This window comes from Chenopodium album, chromosome 17 (assembly GCF_948465745.1).
Source record: "Chenopodium album chromosome 17, dcCheAlbu1.1, whole genome shotgun sequence".
Classification (NCBI taxonomy): domain Eukaryota; kingdom Viridiplantae; phylum Streptophyta; class Magnoliopsida; order Caryophyllales; family Amaranthaceae; genus Chenopodium; species Chenopodium album.
Window position 1 is genome coordinate 16,677,993 of NC_137850.1, and position 25,474 is coordinate 16,703,466.

The following is a 25,474-nucleotide window of genomic DNA, read 5'->3' on the forward strand; positions in this document are numbered from 1 at the left end:
TAGATTCACTCCGTACTCCCTGAGTACTCTCTCACTCAACTTCAATATTGAAGCCTACAAAACTGTATGTAGTAAATAAATGACTCACCCAAACCAAAACAATACAAACACTTTACTTCTAATATGTGATAGGAAAGCTACACATGGAATCCGAAGCTAATATGACAAAGTTTAGACTTGGCAAACTTACACAATTGAGCTCTCTTAAGATTCTTCACGTATACACTCACAAGTTGTATTAAAAGTGAATTCTACTTTATATACAAGAAGTACTCGTAAGTAAAGTAGGGTTTTCAAAAGATAGAAATTATAAAACTACTGATTTTCACAAAACATGTCTTAAGTAAATCTTTCGTATGAGAAAATCATTTTAGAATACTAATCAAAGAGAAATTTATGAAAAGAATAATATCTTTTAAAACCGGATTTTATAAAATAAAATCTTTAGAAAATATTTTCATAAATTAAAACTTATCTTTTATAAACTTTCCTTTTATCAAGCTTTCCAAGCTTTTCCACGCCTCTAATAAATTCCATGTATAAACTAACACTACTACATAAACAAGCAAATGCAACCCCAAAAAACCGTGGCAATAGAACAAATAACCGTTGCTGTAAGCCTACTACAACGGGTCTATGATTGTTACATCTGAGGCCGATGCACTAGAGTTATTGCAATAGCTTAGCAGACCTAGCGCAATGATCCATTGGATATGGTAAAGGACCATTGCATTCGACCCTATTCCAACGGTTCTTTGGGCCTAGAGCATTGACTTAGTAAACCCTTGCATTAGAATTAATGTAATGGTTAACAAAGCCTAATGCAACTGCTTTTCCTCATTGGTGCGAAGTCATATTAATAGTTTTTTATTGGTACATATATATATATATATATATATATATATATGTATATGATATATATATATATATATATATATGTATATGTATATATATGTATATGCATATGTATACGTATATGTATATGTATAGTTCAAATGAGATGTTCGCACCCTAAACAATAATACACGTAATATATATCAATGAAAATAGAAATTTCATTTTCATTAGAAGTTTTAAAAAATATTTACATAATTATTGTCCAATAGATTGGCAATTTACAAAGTGAAAGTATTTCAAAAATACTTATATAAGCAAAAAGATAATTATATACCACGATTTACATTAGTTCTTCGGATCACATAATAATTATCAAAACAACCACATTAAGATCCACCACCAAAAAATTATGTATATATATATATATATATATATATATATATATATATATATATATATATATATATATATATATTGTACTCCCATTCATTTGTTCTTCAGTTATAGCATGTAAATACAAAATATTTAGAAAGCATTCAATAATATTATATCTGAAAATATATTGATAACAATAATAATTTGAATATAGAAAAAAATAATAGCAAAATATATCAAATAAAGAATATCAGTGGAATTCAAGGATATATTAAAAATATGATTGAGAAGAGATCATACCTTCCCTAAATCCAGTAAACATTTAATTTTCAACACTCATTCAAGTAAGTACTTAATTTTTAAGCAATGATAGAAAAATTAAAAGTACATACTTAAATATGACTGAGCTAAGTAGTAAGACATGAGTAACTTAAGGGTCTATCTAATTTACCCAAAGAATATCTTTTTTTGTTTTAATTTAATTGTTACCATTGGTATAGTAACCCCAAACCCAGCTAAACGATTTTAGTACACCAAAAGGGAGAAAAAGTAGTCAGGTTAGCAAACAAAAAAAGATATCAAATCATAAATAAAACAAAAGCATGGAGTAAGAAACACTACTTTCCACCATTATAAGAGTGTACACTTATATATATTTTTCTATAATTTTTTTTTTTTAGTGTTAGTAGTAGTAATTTATTTTTTCGATTCAATTAATTTTCATTTCAACCATGGACAATCAAGGTGAAAAGCAAAGTAACATAGGATAAACAATTTGAAAATATATATGACACTCACAATAATGTTTTATATAGCATATTTGAAGGCCACCAAAGACCTTCAATTACTCTAGGAATGTTCCATCCTCACAATGATAAACATCACCATGTTCTTCTCCATGCTGCAAATAGTAAAGGTAAAGTCACCACGTTATGACCCAAAGAAGAATTATTTCAACTCACTAAATCATATCTTGTAGTTTATACGTAGTTAACTTTTAGATAAATTTTATACATTTTGAACTATTTTAGCTAAAACTGAAAAAAAAAAAGGAAAGGCATAAGAGTATATAACCTTATTTGATAAGTGTGTTCCAGCACAAGATTGTTCACCAGTGTGGTCATTAGCTTGTGACCTATCACTAGTTGCATCCCTTTAAATAGATGTGTTCGGGTGTTCAGGAACCTTGATATTGATTCCAAGATTAGCTTCTTGCAATTGTTGCACCAACTCTGCTTGAATACTTTGCAGGATTTCTTTTGGAATTTTATACCCAGATTGGTTTCCTTTCTTCTTTAAGTTGGTGTTTGTTACACCTTTTCTAAAGAGGCGTACACGTCCATTATGCTCAGCTTTCTTTATCACAGATCTGTAGTGTTGGGATCTTTTTCATGTTCTTGATGAGATTCTAGAGCCTCCATTTGTTCCTTGGAATCAAAAGTTACAAAGATTAGTGATAGGATAGCTATTCATGAAATAATATGCAAGGATATAATAACATAAACTCACAATATTATCTTTTATTTTCTCAAAGCTTGTCTTGTAAGTCCTCTTAGGATTTCTTTTCCTTGATTCTTTATAAACTCTTGCTTGGGAGGGTTCTTTCTTATTTGGGTCCTCTTGTTGCTATAAAAGAAATTTAAACCATATCATAGTAGAAGCAAAAAAACTCAACATGTAAAAAAATGAACAAGTTTTTGACGTGATTAAGAAAATGGAGTTAAACAAATGATTACCAATTTATGACGTAATATTGCATACGAATTTGGACCCATAGTGTGAATGTTCTCAAGCTTTTCACGATTTCTTTTGTTGGTCTCAATTTCCTTCTATGAAATTATAAATAAAAGAAGAAAAAAAGAAAATAATCTCAAGTACCGCAATTGGAAAATCTAAAAGGTATGTACAACAATAGCCAAAACATACAATATGTACCTGAATTGTTTGCAAATTCCAGTAGTTTAAAAGGTCTTCAAAATATGTTTCTGGCATTGTTTTCGGACGCTCTGCCCTTCTTTTTTCATCAGTTTCAAATGCATAAAAGTATTTTTGTTTTGTCCTACATTTATAGATTCACCAAGCGTAGTTAACAGCCTCCATTATCCACTTTTTTCCTTCCTCAGGCACCAAGTATTTCTCCTACACCAAAAGATTAAATGCTTATTTAAGAAGGTACAAATTCAAATCAACCACTTATCAATGTAATAGATAAATAAATTTAATTTATAGAAGTACCTGCACATAATCCCATATTTTATCATGTGTGGGAAGACTTTTCCAGTTGACATAATTCAGTGGGGCTAGCTCTGATTTTGTAGCCACTATTCCTAACAATTGAGAAAATTCTTTGACAATTTCAGAAGTGGGTCCAATTAGCTGCCTAAATTGATTGAGAATAAGGTAAGGTCGTTCCTCTCTTGTACGAGCATGGACCTTGATTAATTTTGTCGACCCTCGATGCTTCTTGATTGTGGGAGCTGCAACGAGCAACGTTGTAAGCTAATTAAAGAATAACAATAAGTTAACAACGTCCCATAAATAAATAAATCATCGGTCGTACCTTTTTTTGGGCTTTCTTCCACTGGTTGAGATTCCAATTCATGTCCAATTTCAATCCTTCTATTCATAACCACATTTTCTTGGTCTCTAAGTTTTGGTTCATTTTCAATTGCTTCATTCACACTAATTGATGTAAGAAGGTAATCATATTCAACTTCATGGTTTAATGGATTTTCCATTTGATTGTCGGGATGTACATATCCTGATTGTTTTTTTCGAAGCTCACGAAATGCAGACAATGACCCTAGACGACAAAAAGCCTTTTGTTGTTGCTTCTGTTGTGATTGGGAAAACTGTTTTCCAAGTTGGTTATTTCCATTTTGTTCCCTTCTTTGTTGATTTTTTCTCATTGAATTCAAATTTTTACGATCAGCATCTTTTTGTAAACTATTTCCAAATGGTTCAGTACATTGGTTCTTTTAAACACATTGATCATTTTCAGCAATGCCCATCTCTACAAGTTGATTTTCTTGTGGTTTTTCTACAAGATGCTCTGACATTTGCTTAGTAAATGCAGCCATAGAACCCAACTTGGATATTGAAACCTATTTATTCCCGGGCAATAGATTCATCATTAATTATTAACTAGGTTGATTCAATAACATTCATTACGTTAGGTAAAAAAAGACAATAATAGCTACAAACATGGTATCAATCTGACCTTGAATGCATTTATCTTTCTTGGAAGTTGTTGCGTGTGTTGCTATTTTGCAAGATGTTCTGAAGTATTCATGATGAAGTTAGCCATAGAACCTGACTTAGTTATGGAGTCCTACAAGGAATCAATTTTCCAATCAACTAATTTCTTTCTTATTCTGATAATTACAGTCTTCTGGTTTAAGATGATATGAAGGTGTACATATAGTGTAGATAGAAGAACAAGTTGCTAGCTTGAAAAAAGGAGCAGACAAGAATTAAAAATAAAAAAGCCAAAGCTATTAATTATTAAGAAAAATAACAGACTTTATACTTTCTCACAACTTTTTATGACACTAACCTTGGTGTTTCTTTTAATGTTCACAGCATAAATTTCATCCTCGTTACCCTCATATTCGGGAATGTAATAACCATCACCCTCTTCATCTGAATACACTTCATGGTCTTCCCATGTGTTGACCACATCACAGGCATTCAAAAATGCTTAATATTTATCATATGCTTGGGTTGCCAAACTTCCTTTTCCTTAAGCTGCCATCAACTCTGCATTTCTCTTCAACTGTTGTAGTCTTTGCCTTTCATAATCTATTAACATCCTGGAAGTTTGAGGAATAGATTTGGCTTTATTCGCCTTCATCTGAATATTAAAAAAAAAAATGAAGGAACACATTATTATATAACATGGTTATTAGATCAAAAAGTAAATTTAATACCATCTACTAAAAGAATATTAAGACAATATCATAACATAACAAGTAGTATCTTACAATAAGAAAATATGCATTTTTAAATTTCCTACCATTAGAAAGTTCCATAGGAAGGTTATGTATAGCATAAAACAATCCATTCTTAGTTAGATCTTCTACATAAAAAACTTGACGTGCTTGAGATGCCAAGATAAATGGTTCTCCTCAACAAATAGTCTTATTCTTGTTAACCAAAGTAAAGTCGTCATCTAATTCAGAGTGAAACCATACACATTTAAACAAGACAACGCTAAAATGACTGTGGTACGATATCTCAATTACATCTTCTATCGAACCATAGTAAGCAACATCACCTAATATGGGATTTTGATCTTTTCTGCTGGCAAAACTAGGTGTTAGAGCTGTTAAAGTAACTCCATGGTTTTGACATACAAAATTGGCATCGCGCTTCATGGTGTGGAAATTATAACCATTAACAAAGTACCCGGTGTACCTTTTGGCTACATAAGAAGGCCCTTATGATAACCATTTAACATGGTCAGGGATTACAACTTCTTCTAAAGCAACCTTCTATTTGAACCACTCTGTAAATTCCTTGCTATGATTTTGAGTACTATGCTCACTATAATAGTAAAAAAGATGAATCTTAGTACTTAGTCTTTGATATTAGTTATATAAAAAAGTAAAAAAAATATATCTTACTTGATGTATCTCTCAACATCCTCACAATTACAGTTGAATATCACATATGTATGCGCTTGAGCCAATGTATTATGATCAGTCATAAACCCGTATTTCTTTGTGGCCTTTCCTTTCCCCCTTGTAGGTCTACCAACACTAGGAAGGAATGGTTGTGATTTGCTATGATTGACACCCTTTGAAGGAGTGTCTAATCGATTTAAGTATCTAGCACAAAATCTAAGACATTCTTTAGCCCAATATTGTTCTGCCATGGACCCCTCTGGACAAGCTTTTTTTCGAACATCATCCTTCAACTTATAAAGATACCTCTCAATTGCATACATGCATCTAATACAAACAGGACCACCAAGCCTAATTTCTTCTACCAAATGAACAAGTAAATGAACCATTACGGTAAAAAAAGGCTTGTGGAAATATCCTTTCCAATTGACAAAGAGTTTTAACTATCTCAGAATGAAGATTGTCAAGATCACAAGGGTTGATAGTTTTATTCCAAATGCCTTTGAAAAATAACATAACCTTATTAAAGGAGTAGCAACATCTTTAGGTAATGTTACCTTTAAAGCAATTGGAAGCAAATAATTCATACAGAAATGAGCATCATAGCTCTTATAGCTTGTGATCTTCCCTTCATTAACCTACACACAACGACTAATATTGGAAACATACCCTTGTGGAAGCTTTGAATTTTTTATGGTCTGGCAGAACAAACGCTTCTGAGGTAACGTCATCCAGAAGCTTGATCTAGGGATTTCTTCACCACCATCTGGTAATTCTATAGGTTGAAGCTCTGGCATAATTTTGAGTTTTTTCATATCACGGCGAGCACGGATATCATCCTTGGTCTTGGTAGATATATCTAACAATGTCCCAATGATATTATCAAAGATATTATTTTCTATATACATTACATCTAAATTATGGCGATTAGTACAATGCTTCCAATAAGGCAAGTTAAAAAATATTGGCAACTTTCTCCATGGAACATCTTCATCTGGCTTTTTCCTTTTCCTCTTTCCAAACTCATGTGGAAAATCTTGAAGTAATTCCTGGATCTCAATGCCTGTCAATCTCATAGGTGCATTTTTTTCCTCAACTTGTCCATTGAAATTTCTCTTGTCATGGCACCAAGGGTGAGATAGTTCAAGAAATGTATGGTGATCCTTATAGCAATACTTATGACTATGATCTAACCATTTTGATTTTGTGTCATATTGACAACATGGACATGCCATTTTCCCTTTTGTGCTCCAACCAAACAACATTGCATAACCTGGAAAATAAAAAATGGTAGACACTAAAGCTGCTTACATGTCAAATCTTTCATTAGTTGAAGCATCATATGTCTCCAGCCCAAATTCCCACAAATCTTTAAGATCCTTTATCAACGGTTGCAGATAAATATAAATATCATTGCAAGGAGATAAAGGGCCAGGAATAAGTAACGCCAACATCAAATACTCGTGCTTCATGAGCATCCATGGAGGTAAATTATAATTTATCAAAATCACTGGCCAAGTACTATGTATAATGCTCATTGTGTGAAATGGGTTATATCCATCAGTGGCTAACCCTAGCCTCACATTACGAGGCTCTTCAGATAACATTTATATAACATGTCAAAGTCTTTCCAAGCTTGACCATCCACTGGATGTTGTAAAAGCCCATCTTTTTCACGTCCATTTACATGCCAAGTCATGTACTTGGCAGTCTCTTGGCACATAAATAGTCTCTGCAACCTTTTTTTAATTGGAAAGTACCTTAGAATTTTTGCAGGAATTTTATGAGTCTTTCCATCCACATTCTCCATATCATTTGATTTCCACCTTAGGGTACCACAAACATGACAGCTTGTTGCATTTTCATTTTTCTACCAATTCAGCATACAATCATTAGGGCATGCATCAATCTTAGTATAGTCTAGCCCTAAAACTTTCAAAGTGTTCTTTGCTTCATTAAAAGAAGAAGGCAGCTTTGCATCATCAGGTAGAGCATCCTTAAATAGTTCTAAAAAAGCACTAAATGCGACATTGGTGAGTTGAAAATCGCACTTATAAACAAACAGACGTATTGTAAAGGCAAGTTTGGTAAACTTTTTACAGCTTGTGTACAACTCTTACTGGTCTTCTTCAACAAGCTTAAAAAATTTCTTTGCATCTTCATTTGGACCCTCTCTTAAAGTATCTTTCAACAACACCCCTCTATGTCATTCGGGTCCAAAGATACATCATTGTCAACTATCACATTTTCTCGTTCGTTCTCTGTCCATGCTTCTGATAGTATGTCTGTTCTAGGAGCAAACCCGTTGCAAATTACATGTTCTTTAATAACATTTCTAGGATGCCAATAACAACAGTAGGGACACATTTCACATGGACAACAAATTTCATCTCCTTGAGACTTCAATGCAAAAGTGTTTTCAATGTATTCATCAACTCTGTGCTCAAATTTATCACTCCATCGAGGATATGTCCACCACTTTTTATTTCTTTTATCCATTACTCTAATTAGAAAATATGACAAAAAAAAAAAGAAGTTCACTAAGAAAGAAATCAAGGAAAAGAGGGAACATTAAAATTAAGCACTCTAACTGTCTAAGATATCAATATTACTTGAATACTAGTAATAATTTTTTAAGAGCATGTAAGTATGGAAGTTCTAAGCGGTTTTAATGTACTAGTTTAGATCATAGTTTGATAAACAAGTTAATGTCACAGGTAGAGACACACTTAAGATATCACATTAATAGAAAATTAATCATCATGATTGGTAATATATATGATTAACACATTGATGAATTGTTCGAGATAGAAATAAAGGAACACAAACCTACGAGGTGTTGTTCTTTTGACGAGTTTGCACCAGGGACAATTGAAGGGGTGGAAAGCCGACACACTCCTCTTCTCAAATAAAGCCAGCAAAGTACATAGGCTTTTGTATAACCTAACTCATCGATTATAACCTGTAGAACCTTTGATAAACGTATTATCTGCTTCAAATATGTAAGAGCAAAGACAAACAACTTTTCTTGAATTTTGAGGGAGAAAAGTTGAATTTTTCCTATGTTAGACCTGTAAAAACACACACAAAAAAATCATGGGTAAATAACCAATCAAGTATAATGGTTTCAATAAACTAATTTAACAAGGAGAAAGTACAGAGGCTAAAATCCAAGTATAAAGGAGTTGTCTTTCACATGATTGAAGCCACTCAACTAATACACAAGTAGCTCATTATGCAAGCACGGTGTAAGAAAACTTTGTCCCTTATTAATCTCACCTCTATGGGGGCAAAAAACAGGATGACAGAGGGAGTAATTTTCAAACTCTAACTTCTTAATCATTTAGCTAAAAATAATCAATTAATGTAGCTAGTTTCGTGCTCATTAAACAAAATCCATAATAAATTCTTTGTTAAGAAAATTTTTAATGTGAAAATCATTGTAAATTATAGTCACACCCATAAAATAACTACATAATTGATTTCTTCTTTAAAAAGAGCCTAACAGCCCTCATACATCATCTCAAACATTGATTCATGTTGAGACAAAATAAGAAATAATTAAATGATGATATGGTATTCAACAAACAAAACACCTAACAGAGATTAGAGATGTCATTTTCTTGGGTATACTATAATTTTTAATCTTGGGTATACTGTAATCATTGAGTAATTATAGTGGGTGATAAAATTTTGAGCTTTAATGCAATTTTTTGATTTCACGAGATAGTGAAATGTCTTTTTTTTTTTTTTTGTCAAGGAATCTTTACTCACATCAAATACAAAAGGAGTATTTTGTATCTAAAAAAACAATGAAATTTATCATTTAAAGAAAATAAATTTAAAAATATAAGCAAAAAATAATTGCCTAGTACATCACGCTTTTCCTTCCTCTGAAATAGTACAAATCCAACACTAATTTTACCAAAAAATTACAAATCCACCACTAATTTTACCAAAAAACAAAAAAATACAAATCCACCACTTAAAGCTCCAATACTTGTAAGATTATATTAAAAATTTAGGATACCATTGAGCCGTGAGTTTCTTTCATATGGGCTTAATAGTTAAAATTTGGTTGTTTCTGACTAAGATCTTTAATTTAATTAAAATTATTAGCTACAAAAGTTGCTCAAAAAATCACGCACTACTACCAAGTAGTACTACTTCAACTTCTAACAAGAGGGTACAAATCAAATTAAAGTATAATCCACTAGAAAAAAAAGATTATCAAATTGTTTAAAATATCTAAGGGTATAAAATTTAGATATTTGGATGAGCATCAACTTCAACAACATAAATTAATTCAAAAAAAATAAATAAACTAGTTGAATTGTGCATGCAAATTGGAAAACGAAATAAAGGTTTGAAGAAAATTGGAACCTGTAATACTCAAGTAGCAGCCTGACAATACTATTCCAAAGAATTAACTTTCAAAATGGAGAAATGTTGATGTTTAGAGATCTATTTGAGAATGAGTATGATTGAGAACGGAGATGAGTTGAGCAAATAATGAGGTGTTCACACTATTGATTTTTTTGGATGCTTTGAGAAATAAGGGTTTTGAAAATTGGGGAAAAATAGCGCGGCTCTGAGAATTGAGAAATAAGGGTTTAGAAATTTGGGTGAAAAAATAGCGCACAAAAGAAGGTAGAGTGGCGGGTTACTGAAATTTTTTTATAAATAATCTTATTTAATTTTCTTATATTAAAAAATAGGCCTAATGCAACGGTTGTTTTACCTACCGTTGCACTAGCCATACCCGTTGCAAAAACCCGTTGCATTATCGTTTATTGTTGCAAAAACCGTAGCATTAGCTTATACCGTTGCTTTAAAACATTGTATTCGCCTTTGACCGTTGCTTAACACCATTGCATTTGCTCGTTTATGTAGTAACCTAACATACTTACAACAATCCTTAGAAAAATAAACTTAACATAAACTTATATTCTACCTAGATTGTCTCATCAATTGATGTAGGTTAAGAATACTTGGGCTTCACACAGTCTAAGATTAAGATCCTACTGTCCTTCATTCTCTAGCTCCTTGCTGGAACTTCACAGACCAAGTTCTTATGGAACTTGGTGTCTTCAACCCAGAACAAGTCAAACTTCTCAACTTACTTTCAAGCTTCTGTTAGAAAGGTTCTCTTAATTTTTCTATTAGGTAACTCAGTTAGTTCTATTGAGGAACTCTTCCTCTACTTTCTTTAACTTTCCTTGGAGTCTCCTTGAGTCTTCATAGGTAGGTTACTCTTCCACTTCCAAAGTCAACTTCACATGTTCAAATCATAACACTTAGACAAATCACATTAGTTGAAGTTTGCTTTTTATTCATCATCATCAAAACTCTTAAGCTTCAACAATTTCCCCCTTTTTGATGATGACAAACTTAGCAAACTTCTAAAGGAAATTTAAATAGAATAGAAGGACGTATTTTTGATTTTTTTATTTGAAAAATAAAACACTCACAACGAGAATGAAAAAAAAAACTTAGAACAAAAATAACAAAAATAGAACAAAACAAAATAAGCTACTTTATATCTAGCATTTTTTTATACTTTATCAACTGGAACCCAGAACAACTTCAGCTTTCAAGTTTGCTTCTTCTTTTCCCCCTTTTGGCATTATCAAAAAGTCCTGCACTTTAATTTATTAGTTATTGAGCTACAACCCCACAAGCAATTTATCAAGTGTGGGAAACTGAAGGCATCGCTGGCCAGATCCCTTTAGCTAGTCCCTTCGCACTTTTTTGCATATACTTTCATAACACACAAAGTAAACATGTATAGGCAAAGTTCTAAAATGACATTAAAAACCAAAAGATCATCATCTTGTTTTAAGCTATTACAGACCAAAGTTTTCAAAACAAAACTAAATAAAGCCAAACGAAATTGTTTATGGCATAAACAGAGGAAATGAAATAGTTAAGGCTAGGCTAGGGTAGGCTAAGACAGGTAGGCTGGTGCAGAATTGCAAGAATCTTCTTGTTATCCTCTAGGTTTCGTGCTTGCTTCCAGCTTTGTTTCCAGACTCTTGATAGTCTTCTGGAACTCCACCTTATGTTCCATCAAACTCTTCTCAAGAACTTGTATACCCTTCTCTAGCTTTTGAATTCTCTCAGTTGCTTCTTTCAACTGCCTCTCTGCAAGTTCAGCACGTTCAGTAAGCTCAGCCACCTGCCCTTCTAGAACCTTATCATCAGCATCCAACTCAAAAGGTTTCTCCATGGTGATCTGAGGGAAAGAGCTTGTTATGAGCCTTCTACTCTTCCTTACAGGCTCCTGAAGCTGCTCCGTGTCTATTCTTTCCACTGGTTGCAGATTTCTTTTCTACCACTCTCTTAATTTTCCCATCTACAACCTCGAGACTAATTCCTAATAGAGTCTCCTCATTAATCACATTTTCTGCCTTTTCCTTAATCTACCATATGTTCCTTTGAGTTTCACTCCTAGACTCTCAAAGACACTTGATAGCACAACCCCATAACCTACTTTAGTCTTGTTAGGAACACAGTGGTCTAGATGTTGATACATCAATGAAGGAAAGTTAATTTTGATCCTTTTGGCCAGACAGAAAATTATAGCCATATCCAACAAACATGCTTCATTTTTCTTTTGAGTTCGAGGAAGAATTGTTTTCTTAACAAGATTAAACATCAGCTTGTTCATGGGGCTTAAATCATTGTGATTGATTATGTTAACTCCCCTTTTTCCATCTAAATATTCAATAATATCACCACCTAGAAAACTAACCACTTTCACACCAGATTTTCCTTTAACATATCTCAAAACCTTTAGTTGGAACTTTTAGAATAGTTCTTAACATTTCAACATCAAACTCAATTGCAATTTTGTTGATTTTACTAGAGATTACTCCTTGTTTCACCTTAAAATTATTGCAGAACACATTCATGGCAGGTGGGTACAAGCGATTATTAGAAGATTTAGACAACATATATTCCCAACCTTGAAAATCAAATTAAATAAAAAAAATTCCAAAAACCTAGCTTTCCTACACCAAGTTAAGTCAAGTCTGTGACCAATAACATACCTTCCAACACAAGCTTCCAGTTTAGACTAATCATCATCTTCCTCAATTGGATCATTCTCCTCACCCGATTCCAATTCCTTAGCGAAGTCTTCTCCTTCCTTGATGTATTCTTCAAGTGATTTTTCTTTCGCCTTATTCTCTTTCCATTCTTTCAACATTTTGAGCACGTTAGAGGATAAAAATTCTCCAACTACCGAAGTCCTCTCCTTAACCATTGTGTTTTTCTTTGTGGTAAAGGAAGTAGGGGTGTTTGCAGCGGGTACTTCTTCAGGTTTTTCTTCGTTTGTTTCTGGTGGTTTATTATCGTAGCAAGAAGTGAGGTTTCTTCTGGATCGGAGTGTTGTGGTTTCATGAATTTTTCAATGGAATTTTGACTGGTTTCAATTGTCATAGATGAAGGTTTAAGGGTTTAAGGAGTTTGATGGTTTTACTGAGAATAGTTTTGTGATTTGATAGTAGAGAGATAAAGTGGGTGAAAAGATGCCTTTTATAATTAATAAAGCGATGTGAGATATAAGTGTAAGGCAACTGTTCAATCACTAATTGAACAATCTCAATTTTATTTTCCAAAAGCTAATTAGGATGAGTCTTTGAACAAAAATCTTTTCTTTCCAAATACAATTAATTTCCAAAAATAAGCTTTTTCGAAATTCAGATTAAATCGAAACACGCTTTTTACACACATACAATGTACATTACTAATTATACACGCATTCAAGTGTTAGTGAACAAAAGTTTACCAACAGTGACACTGCAGCTATGTTTAGTACATCAAGGTTGTGCTAGATGTCCTTTTTGCTCTTTTTACATTATTTCTGATTTTGCCATATCTTGGAACTTCATAAGCAATCAAGTCAGCTTGATCAACCCAAGTTTCAATCTCAATTTCTCAAAATCTTTCTCTGTTCAAGGGCTTGGTTAGAATATCTGCAATTTGATTTTCAGTTTGACAAAATTCTAACTTAATATTCCCTTACTCCACATTATCCTTTAGGAAGTGATGCCTAATGTGGATGTGTTTGACCTTTGAGTGCTGAACTGGATCTTTAGAAATACATATAACACTAGTATTATCACAGTAAATAGGAACATATTCAAATAATATACCAAAATCTCTAACCTGTTGCTTTATCCATAACATTTGAGAACAACATGCTGCTGCAGCTACGTATTCAGCTTCAGGTAATGCAACTGTGTTTTGCTTCTTGGAACCCCAAGATACTAAACACGGTCCTAAAAATTGTACCATACCTGAAGTACTCTTTATATTGACGAAGTCACTTGCATAGTCAGCGTCAGTAAAACTATTTAAATTAAATGAATCACTTCCAGGATAGAAGACACCCAAGTCGTCAGTTCCTTTCAAGTAACAAAGGATTCTTTTTACTGCTTCTAGGATAGAAGATGCCCAAGTCGTCAGTTGCTGGCATACTGACCTACACTAAAAGATATATCAGGTCCACTAGCTGTTAGGTAAATAGAGAGCCAATCATACCTCGGTACATAGTTTTGATCTATGTAAGTTCCAAATGAGTCTTCATCGAGCTTAGTTGCAATATCCATAGGGGTTCTATTGGTCTTAGCATTTTCAAGCTTGTATTTCTTGATCAGTTTCTTTATATACTTTTATTGATGAATCATGATCCCTTCTTCAGTTTTCTTAATTTGCAAACCAAGAAAGAAATTTAACTCACCCATCATACTCATTTGAAATTCTCCACTCATAAGATCAGCAAGATACTTACACAAAGACTCGTTAGTTGCACCAAATAATATATCATCAACATAAATCTGTACAAATAAGATGTCAGTTCTTTTAATTTTAAAAACAAATTTTTATCATTCTTGCCACATTTTAAACCATTATTCAAAAGGAACATGGACAACCTTTCATACCATGCCTAGGAGCTTGCTTCAATGCATAAAGGGCTTTGTCAAGCTTGTAAACATGGTTTGGGAATTCTGGATTCTCAAATCTAGGAGGTTGTTCCATATAGACGTCTTCTTCAAGAAATCCATTTAAGAACGCACACTTGACGTCCATCTGGTACAACTTGAATCCCATATAAGCAGCAAAAGCTATGAGTAAGCGAATGGCTTCTAGCCTTGCTACTGGAGCAAATTTTTCTTCATAGTTGATTCCTTCATGTTGATTGAATCCTTAAACTACAAGTCTTGATTTGTTTCTGACAATAATACCGTGCTTATCTAGTTTGTTTTCGAACAACCATTTCAATCCTCTAGTCTTTTGATTGTTAGGTCTAGGTTCCAGATGCCAAACTTTATTTCTTTCAAACTCATTTAATTTGATCAGCCTGCATAGCATTAATCCAGTCAGCGTCAGTCAAAAATTTAACATGGTTCTTCAGTTCCATGGAGGATAGGAATGTGTAGAAAGCACAAAAGTTCCTAAGCTGAGATCTGGTTTGAGTTCCTTTTGTAATATCACTCATGATTGCATCTACTAGATGTGAACTTTGATGCTTCCAAGACTTAGGCTATAGGTCTCTGATTGGGTACAATCTCTCTTGAGTAACATTGTTGACTAGTACATTAGTTGGAACTTCACCTTGAGTTTCAGCTTGACTTTCTTCAAGAACTTCCACTTGCTCTTGATCTTAATTCTAGAGTGGAGTTCCTTGTGCTTCCTCTGTTGTTTGCTCTTCATTTGCTTCATGATTCACTTCATTTTCCTTTTCAGTGTGCTGCTTCTACAATGATGTTTCTATGGAACCTGAGAATTTCTTGTTCCTATCAAACTTCCTATTCCCCATCATCTTCTTGAATCTTCTCACCAACATGGCCATCTCTTCTTCATCAAATACAGATTCATCTGAATCTTAAGCTTTTAGAGAAAGACTCTTGTTCTTAGAACGTTTAGCATTGGAACCTAAGTGAAGTGCATGAGTCATCAATGATCCAGCCAACTGTTCCATGTTGAACTTTGTGAAGTCCTTGGTTTCCTGCAGTGCAATCACCTTGGATCTCCAACATTCATCTTGTGGAAGACTCCTCAACACTTTTCTAGCCTGTTCATCTATGGGAATGTTCTTACTAAAGGAGCCCAGTTCATTAATTATACCATTGTATCTAGTAAATATTTCCTCTATGGTTTCCTTAGGTAGCATTTCGATTCTTTCATACTTAGACATTAATAAATCGTTTTTAGAACGTTTTACCTCGTTTGTGCCTTCATGAGTAACTTCGAGTAGATCCCATATTTTCTTAGTAGACTTGCATCCCATGATTCTGTTATGCTCATGGGGTCCAAGTCCACAGTGCAACAATTTTATAGCTAAAGCATTCAATTAATATTTTTGAAAATATTCTTTATCAAAGTCAGATAAAGGTTTAGGAACAACCTTGTTTTTCTCATTAGTTTTTGGTTACCTTAAAATCACCAGCCTCAATAACACGCCAAACTTGGTAATTTTCAGCCTTGATGAATATCTCCATCCTGTTCATCCAGTAGTTATAAAACTTATCGTTGAACATAGGTGGACGTTGGGTAGAGTACCCTTGTTCAAGCTTTTCTCGATAGTTCATCTCTCCTCAAGAACTTACTCAGCAAAGTTATTTGCTTATACGCTAGAATTAGTGCTCTAATACCAATTGTTAGTTGAGACGAACACTACAAGAGGGGGGATGAATTATAGGTAAGTTCCTAGTGACTACTTTTGCGGTATATAAAATAGAATATAAAAGGAACTTAGCAATGCACACAGGATTTTACGAGGAAACCTTTCAGGGCCCAACTAGAAGTAAAACCTCGACCCTCTAAAGGATTCCAAACACCAAAACCAATCCACTATAATAGGGCAAACTCTCCTAGTTACAACCTATTATAATCAGACCTTTACACACAAGTTCCAGACTGAACTTGCTACACAGTAGAGTAGAATCCTATTCTACCCAACCTAAGTCCCTGACTTAGATTCACTTCGTACTCCTTGAGTACTCTCTAACTCAACTTCAATATTGAAGCCTACAAAACTGTATGCAATAAACAAATCACTCACCCAAACCAAAACAATACAAACACTTGACTTCTAATATGTGATAGGAAAGCTCACATGGGATCCAAAACTAATATGACAAAGTTTAGACTTGGAAAACTTACACAATTGAGTTCTCTTCAAATTCTGTACACATAAACTCACAAATTGTGTTAAATATGAATTCTACTTTATATACAAGAAGCACTCGTAAGTAAAGTAGGGTTTTCAAAATATAGAAATTATAACCAATTTTCACAAAACACATTTTATGTAAATCTTTCGTATAAGAAAATCTTTGTAGAAAACTTATCAAAGATAAATTTATGAAAAGAACAATATCTTTTAAAATCGGATTTTATAAAATAAAATATTTAAAAAATATTTTCATAAATTAAAACTAATCTTTTATAAACTTTCCTTTTATCAAGCTTGCCAAGCTTTGTCATGCCTCTAATAAATTCCATGCATAAACTAACCTAACATACTTACAACAATCCTTAGAAAAATAAACTTAACATAAACTTATAATCTAGATAGATTTTCTCGTGAATTGTTGTAGGTTAAGGATACTTGGGCTTCACGCAGTCCAATATTAAGATCTGTTGTCCTTCATTCTCCAGCTCCTTGCTAGAACTTCGCAGACCAAGTTCTCATGGAACTTGTTGTCTTCAATGTAGACCAAGCCAAGCTTCTCAACTTGTTGTCAAGCTTCTGTTAGAAACGTTCTCTTAATGTTCCTGTTAAGGAACTTAGTTAGTTCCATTGAGAAACTCTTCTTCTACTTTCTTTAGCTTTCCTTGGAGTCTCTTTGAGTCTTCATAGGCAGGTTACTCTTCCACTTCCAAAGTCAACTTCACCTGTTCTAACTACAACACTTAGAGAAATCACGTTAGTTGAAGTTTGCTTTTTATTCATCATCATCAAAACTCTTAAGCTTCAACACTACCTTGGCACTACTTTAGCCTGAACAGGAGAACAAAATTTGCCATTGAAATTTAAGTCAACAAATGTCAAATAGACTAGCTTAAACACTCATGAGAACCAATTTGTTAAATCTGCTAGATTGCTAATTTGATTGTTATTATCCTTACTTGTTTTGTGAGCTGAGTAGGAAGATTTTAACTTAAGATCTTTATTTCCTAAGCCCATATTTATTAGGACTACTAATTCGTTACCAGATTTATGTTTAATTGCTACTAAATTGAGCATACTTAGCTTAAGAGCTATGTGAAATTTTAAATATCTTAGCTTATTTACTTAACTGATCTCACTACTAAATCTGCCTATAAGATTCTGACTGATGGATTATCTATGCATTTCTACACTAAAATTTTAAATTTGTTTCTCATATCATTAAGTTTATGTTTCCTTTTTCAGGTGCATGAGCGCTAGTACACCTATAACACCCCTTTCCTTTAAAATACCTGTTTTGCCCTTTTAAAATACGAAATAGGAAGATCTATGACATTACCGCCACCGTGAAAACGGCTAAGGCACTTATCAAAGACACACAGCGGAAGATTATATTTAAAGCCATTCAAAACAAGTCAACTTAAAACTCAAAGAAAACGAAAGTAAAGTCAAACCAAATTCAAACGAAGTCAACCTACAACTTGGAACCATTGTAAGCCCTTATTAAAACCCGAAATAAAACTCAAAACCCTTACGTTAGTCTCACAAACAAAATATATAATATTCAAAGCATTAAACCATATCACATTCTTGTGGAAACTAAGCATGATTCACTCTTCACTCATACCCATCATGAATATGCATGATTCATCACCTGAAAGCTTCTCTTTACTTTGTCCCCACTACTCGCCATTAAAGATGGGTCGTCGTAGGGCCAAGATAAAGACAAGGACAAACAAACATACAAACACACAATCAACAATGCTGAGTACATAAGCGTAAACAAAACATACTAACATGCTTTCATCCTATCATCACATAACATACCTTGTTGCACCTGCTTACAAGCATACAACATACTGTAAGGAGGGTGTGCCCATCGTAAGGGATCCTTCTCCTTTATGCCTATGGCCCTTTAAAAGCCTAGAACTTTACACTTTTGAGGGTGTATTTAGGATTTGAATAACTGACTGTTTGGGGGACCTTGAATTAGAGTTGATCCTATCATTACGCTTTTTTGTAAGAAACTAGTAAGGAGTCACCAATGAGTTTTAGGAAAACTCATAAACCTCGTTCATGCCTTTCTCCCAAGTAGGGTTCAACGGATATTTAGAATGAATCATAAGTTTACCCCATGCCCAAATTGGTCTACTTATACAAGAAATGAGTTCGGGAGCGAGGGTACTAAAATAACGTTACTTTTAGGGAGGAATCACTATTCTAGCCCTAGTGCGGCCTCTACTAGCTCTTCCTTTTTTCACAATTTCATCACCAAACAATATATGCAACGTAATACCTAAAACTAGGGTTCGTTTGGCATTGTTGTGGTTTTCTGTTTTTTGGTTTTTGTTTTTTAAAAGTATATGATATATGTCCCATAATGAATAAAAAATTATTTAAACTTAATAAAATCATGATAATTTTGAAAACTGACAACAAAAAAGTGGAAACACCTTTTTCTTGTTTCCTATTTTTGGTTTTTGGTTTTCAAAAAAACAGGAAACTAAAAACCAAAAATGATGCCAAACGAGCCCTAAGTTAGTTAATTTTATTTACAAGCATTAATCACATAAAGATTACATTACAACGAATGTCGTTATTCTTAGTTAATTCAAATTCGTGAAAAGAACAAGAAATAAACAATATTCGCCTTGACTTAGGTGATAAAACAATCTATTAATTATTCAAATTCTAGTCTTGATTAACACAAAAATGCTATGTGAATTAAATTAATTCAAATTTTATTTAAGTTGATCAAACAACACTAATTAATTAACTTAAAATTATTTAAATAATACAAAAAGGTGATTAATCTAAGTGCTCGGGAAATTAACCACTTTTCTTTACTAGATCTTCGTTTAGAACACTTATGGACTCCTTCTTGTTCGGGAACCTCCAGCGTAAGGACAAGTAATAAGAGGGGTGAGTGTTTAGGACAAGAAAGTTGATAGTACACAAGTTCACAAAGTTCCTGCCAGCTTTTCGGATTAAAATTTGTGTGTTTATTAAGCCCCTATTTATAGGGAATAGGTGCGCTAGGATTTAAGCATTCTACCGCAGCAGGTGGCGCGCACATCTCTGAGGGTCGCACGCGCCTACTACGTGCAAGTGATTTGGATGCGCTGTTTGGGGCAGCACAACTAATTTTTAAGCGCGCAGTATTATGGTAAGATTCGATTCAGTATTTTCGCAAAATTCTGAATCTTCCGTGAGCGCATCACTGAAGGCAGCGCTGGGTGCTACGCGCAACATTGTGAGTTGCGCTCGCTAGACCAGCGCAACTCGTAACGAGTTGCAGGCGGATTTTCATCCAGCAACTTTGGTTATTGTAGACACCCAAATGTGTCTCCCCAAAACCAAACCTAGTGATGAATACCTTTTGCGTCGAATGATTATCGAACGAGGTGAAAGTGTGAAAGGTCAAGTGTTGCGGTTGGTTTTTATTAAAAATTCTTTCTTTTTGTTTTCAAAAAACAACTCTATTTATGAAAACAGCCAATCCAGTTTAGTTTGGTCCACGACAAGGGTCCAATAATAGTGTAGTTGGATGGGGCTTGCAAAGAGCTTTTCAACGATATATTATAAGCCCAATTCCGATGAATAATGAGGAAGTTAGGCCAAAATACTAAACTGGGCCCGGTTTGTTCTTTACATGCGGCCCAATGATTTAGGGGAGGGCTCAATGTTAATTATTATTCCTAAAGTTATTAGAATTAATTATAGTCTTCTAGAATTCTCTAGAAGGTTCTCTTTAGTCCTAATAGAATTAGAATTAATAATTAGATTTTGATAAGTTTTATTTGGAATAAAATATTATTTTATGAGAAATATTATTTCAGTTTTCATACGGACTTTACAAATCAATTTTGATTCATATGTGGACTCCGTGTTTGAAAGCGCATAGAAATCCAAGCTGTCGCCAAACGACAGGCTTATCGCCACGCGACAGACCCTGTCGCCTGGCGACAAGGTCGATTTTGCAGCGACAGAGTGGATTTTTATTCCTTATCAAATTCTACCTATTTCCGGACTGTTTTCTTATAAATAGGGTCCTGAACCTCCGTTTTTATTCATTCACAATCAATCTACAATCTACATTTCACAATCATCTACAATCATTCACAATCATCTTTCCCTCTCTAAAGCTAGAAGCTTTCCTTCTCTCTATTCTTTTTCTAAACCTTCCCTCTTACACAATTCCTCATACATTAGCACTAGACACGCCTAGCCCTAGACGTGAAAGGTTATAATTTCTGAGGGTTTGGTCCCAAATCTCTATTTCAATTATTTAATTTAATTGTTTGATTTTATATTTTCCTTGAAGTTACTAACGCGTGTATTTTGTTATTAGAAAGAGATACGAGGCATCAAAGTATGTAATCTTGTTGCTCTATTCTTGTACAAAGCATGTTTAAATTTGTTTAATTCCTAGTATCATGTTAGGATGTTATTATTGCTTTCTAGTATCATGTTTAGGCTGCCTTTTACTCTTTTCTAATATCATGTTAGTATCATGTTAGGTTTAAAGCTTTGATCTTTATTGCTTAGTGACATGCTAGGGTTTGTTATTAATCTTGTTAGTATCATGCCTAGGATCTTGCTATTATATTTAAGCTTTATTATTAACATGATTATAATTATGATGATTGTTATCATGTTGCTTGATGCTTATTTATTGTTATTCCTTGATCACACCTTTTATGCATGTTTAAAGGGAATTTGTACTTATAATCACGCTTAATAAGATAATTAATAATCTTGTTTAGGCTAATATGATTATAATTCAAGTGATCGCCAATAATAGTTTTGCTTGTGCATTAAATTCAACCAACATAGATAAACAGGTTTAAGGGTTAACCTATTGATTGCATGTTAGTCAGAAAGCGCACATGAATATGAGAAGAATGAAGTAGAGGCCTATTTAGGGCAGGTTCAATCTCTTTTAGGTTGGATTTGTACCTTCATCCACAAACCCTATTTGGTTCAAGACCTTTTGGAGTTGACGGTCTCATGGATCGTTAAGGGGTGTAATCTTCACCTTGTAAACGGTTTACAAGTTCCTAAAACTTGTTGGCGACTCTTTTGCTCTAGCTTCCTTCCCTTTGGACGCCACCATACTTAAGTGTATGATCACAGTGGGGCTCAAGTTTGGGGTAATGCTTGAAATATTCCCTACAGTTATTAACCTAGGCGCTCCTAAATCCGTTAAAATTAGGTTTTAACTCCGGGTTTAGGCCTAATTATTTATCGGGCTTAGTTATTTGGACCTTAGTTCATTTTATTTCAGGATAGGCTAGTTGTTTTGCATTCTTGTGACTTAATCAGTAGTCCATAAGCATTTTTCACGTTGATCCAACACAAAAATGGTTCTATTTATCGTCATAGCACTTCCGGTCGGGACAGGAGGCCAAAAGTAGATATCTACAGTTAGCCCCCACTTTGATCAAGTCTAGAATAAACGAGGATCAAAGTAGCTAAGGAAATAAATTCGGGACTCATTCTGCAAAGTCCCTTAAGAATAAGGAATCTTTTAGTAGTATTGAGGACGTCGAAACTATCCTCGATTCGCTAAGTGTTCGAGACAAGTAACTATTAAGGCTAGAAAAAGGCCTTTCTACTCTTAACGCACTAAAGAATCTAGATTGACCCTTTACAAGTAAAGGTTGTCCTAGATGATGTCATGAGAAGATATCGGTTTAAAAAAGAGTAAAGAGGATGATATCTTCTCAATATGGCATCGTTGATATAAAGTCCCTCGATATGTCATTGAAACTTTAGTCCATGATTTTAACAAAGTAAAAGATGATAAAGTGAGAGGTGTTTCGGCATTCGGAGCCTAACACGTGAATAGAGGTTTTGACACTCACTTGCCAGAACAAAATATTCGGGGTCCACAAGATAGAAATACATGTCTCAAGACTGGAGGCATATATCCAAATCCAGTGAGAGAGGAGAAAATCGACAACTCTCTCAGTAGTTTTGTCCACAAGATGAAAACACGCATCTCAGGACTGGGGGCATGTGTCTAAATAGGTGCGACTTCGTCACGTCGCTCTTTATACAGGGGTTGGACGGACACCCTAACTGTTCGGTAAGCCAGTGAGCTCACTAACTACCCTATTTGCTCTCAATCGAGAAGTGTCTGTTCTCAATGGTTCGGCGTGCCAGTCGACTCGTAAAGATAACGCCTAAAAAAACGAAAAAAAAACGTGACATTTATAAAGTCGGTAGAGTAAAATGACAAACCTGTCAATGAGAGCTTTTATGTAAAGCACCACTACGGAACATTTTAAGACATGCTCACGAAAAACGTCCAAAATGTATGCTTAGGGCAGGCACAAAGCACGGTGTGCGTGCAGGATGATGCAAAAACTATCAAAGAAGAAAATAAACTACAAAATGCAAAGCAATTTAAAAGATTTCGATGATTCGTGCATTATTACGTCTAATAACGTACCAAAACCGTTAGAAATAAATCAAAGCGGAACGAAATCTAAGTACCAATATTTTAAGTAACCAGTATCTGCGCACAACTCAATAGGTCGCGCTGGCAGGCGCGCGCAAGAAACAGTGTTGTGCTAGGATGCCACGTGCAACTTGATAAGTTGCGCGCAACATTTGAATTAGTAAAAAGAGTTGGAGAAGCATGATCTGCAGCTCACTTTCTTCTTCCCCTCGGTTTGCCATTTTCTCTTTCCATTTTTGTTGTCGTTTGAAGCTAAGGAAAGTAAATCTTGCTCCTTTTATTGTACCAAACATTGAACTTGGTCAATAAAATGGATAAAGCCGAATGAAGAACTCTAACTTTTAGAAGTTGGGGACTTTGATCTGACTTGTTTTCATAAATTTGTTTGTTCTATGTCATTGGGACATGTTTAAAGAGTATATTGCAACAAATTTCATGTGAAAATGGTAAGGTATTGATCATGTATGAGAATATAGAAGCATATACGTATTTAATTTTCGAATTTGTGCTTGAACGTTTTTTTTTCTTTTTCGCTCACGTAGACTATACTTGTAAATTTTAATGTAAATTGAAGTATGATTAGAACGACAATTATGCACTAAAACTATGATCGAAATTTTGAATTTTGATAATGGCATGAAATTGTTCTTGTGACTCATGTTTATTTTTGTCATGCCTAAGTTGCAAGATTAGTTTTAACAATGATAACAATAACCGAAAGTTATTATTATTCACTTACAAAACTATGATTTTAACATTTGCATAAAATAGTTGTAGACACCTAAATGTGTCTCCCCAAAAAACCAAACCTAGTGATGAATATCTTTCACGTTAATAATTATCGAACGAAGTGAAAGTGTGAAAGAGTCTTGTAATGCGGTCGTTTTAATAAAAATACTACTTTCTGTTTTCGAAAATATTCCTTTTCATACCCTATTTATGGAAAACGTCCAATCCAGTTTTGTTTTGTCCATGATGTGGGTCCAATAATGGTGTAGTTCGATGGGGCTTGAAAAGACCTTTCCAGCGATATATTATAAGCCCAATTCCGATGAATAATGAGGAAGTTATGGCCAAAATACTAAACTTGGCTCAAATCGAATTTTACCTACGACCCAATGATCATGTGGAAGGTCCAAAGGTTTAATCCCATTCCTAAACTAATAAGGATTTATTAGAAGCTTCTATAAGTTTCTAAAAGATCTTAATTATCCTTTTAAAAAAGATAAGATCAAAGAGTTTGAAATTGGATAAAACTTTCCTTTTTTAAAGTCCTACTTCTATTCAATTTTAAAGATGTTCAAAGACAATCAGATATTATTTTCGTGCCTCATAATTTTTATCCAAATCTTATATGGTTGGATATCTCTTGAAATTATCTTTCCAATGATATATTATAATATTAATTCCAAGCTATAACGAAAAAATTACGAAACTCTATCCAAAACTGATACCCTTGCACTATTTTGGCCATATCTTTTATTCTACAAAATATTTTAATCGGATTCTAATTGGATTGGAAATTAGACTTCAAGGGCTTTCCAACGACATATTATATGTCTTATTTTAACTTCTGGATCAAAAGATATGATAAAAACAAAATCCGCAAAAAGCTGTCTCAAGGTGCCGCGACAGCGCTGTCACGCCGCGCTGGACATTGTCGTGCTGCGATAGAACCAATTTTATTCCGATTCAAATTATAACTCTTTTCTATCATTTTTGGACTATTTTTCTTATAAGTAGGGTCGTATTTCCCCGTTTTTTATTCATATCAAGCTTGATCATCAAGAATCATCTAATTCTCTTCTCTCTCAAGCTAGAAGCTTATACTTTCTCCCTCTTTCTAAGCCTACCCTTTTACAAATAAAATACCGCATTCACGAGTTCTAGAAACACGTGACCAAGTTCGAAGTTGCCTTCGCCCTAGACGCGAAAGGTTGATAATTTCTGAGGGTTTGGTCCCAAATCCCTATTTCAATTATTTAAATT

The 25,474-nt window shown here is 33.8% G+C and overlaps 1 protein-coding gene across 1 annotated transcript; it reads right to left on the bottom strand.

Annotated features, from left to right (window-relative positions):
• Window positions 1–2,292: 2,292 nt before the first annotated feature.
• Window positions 2,293–10,425, bottom strand: LOC145587650 (uncharacterized). Its single transcript, XM_081644367.1, has 8 exons — window positions 10,221–10,425; window positions 8,667–8,908; window positions 4,769–5,065; window positions 3,448–3,689; window positions 3,148–3,351; window positions 2,949–3,041; window positions 2,722–2,838; window positions 2,293–2,639 (listed from the first exon to the last, which is right to left on the bottom strand). The coding sequence occupies exons 5-8, from the start codon at window positions 3,202–3,204 to the stop codon at window positions 2,574–2,576; spliced, it is 333 nt and encodes a 110-aa protein (XP_081500493.1). The 5' UTR covers window positions 3,205–3,351; window positions 3,448–3,689; window positions 4,769–5,065; window positions 8,667–8,908; window positions 10,221–10,425; the 3' UTR covers window positions 2,293–2,573.
• Window positions 10,426–25,474: the final 15,049 nt, after the last annotated feature.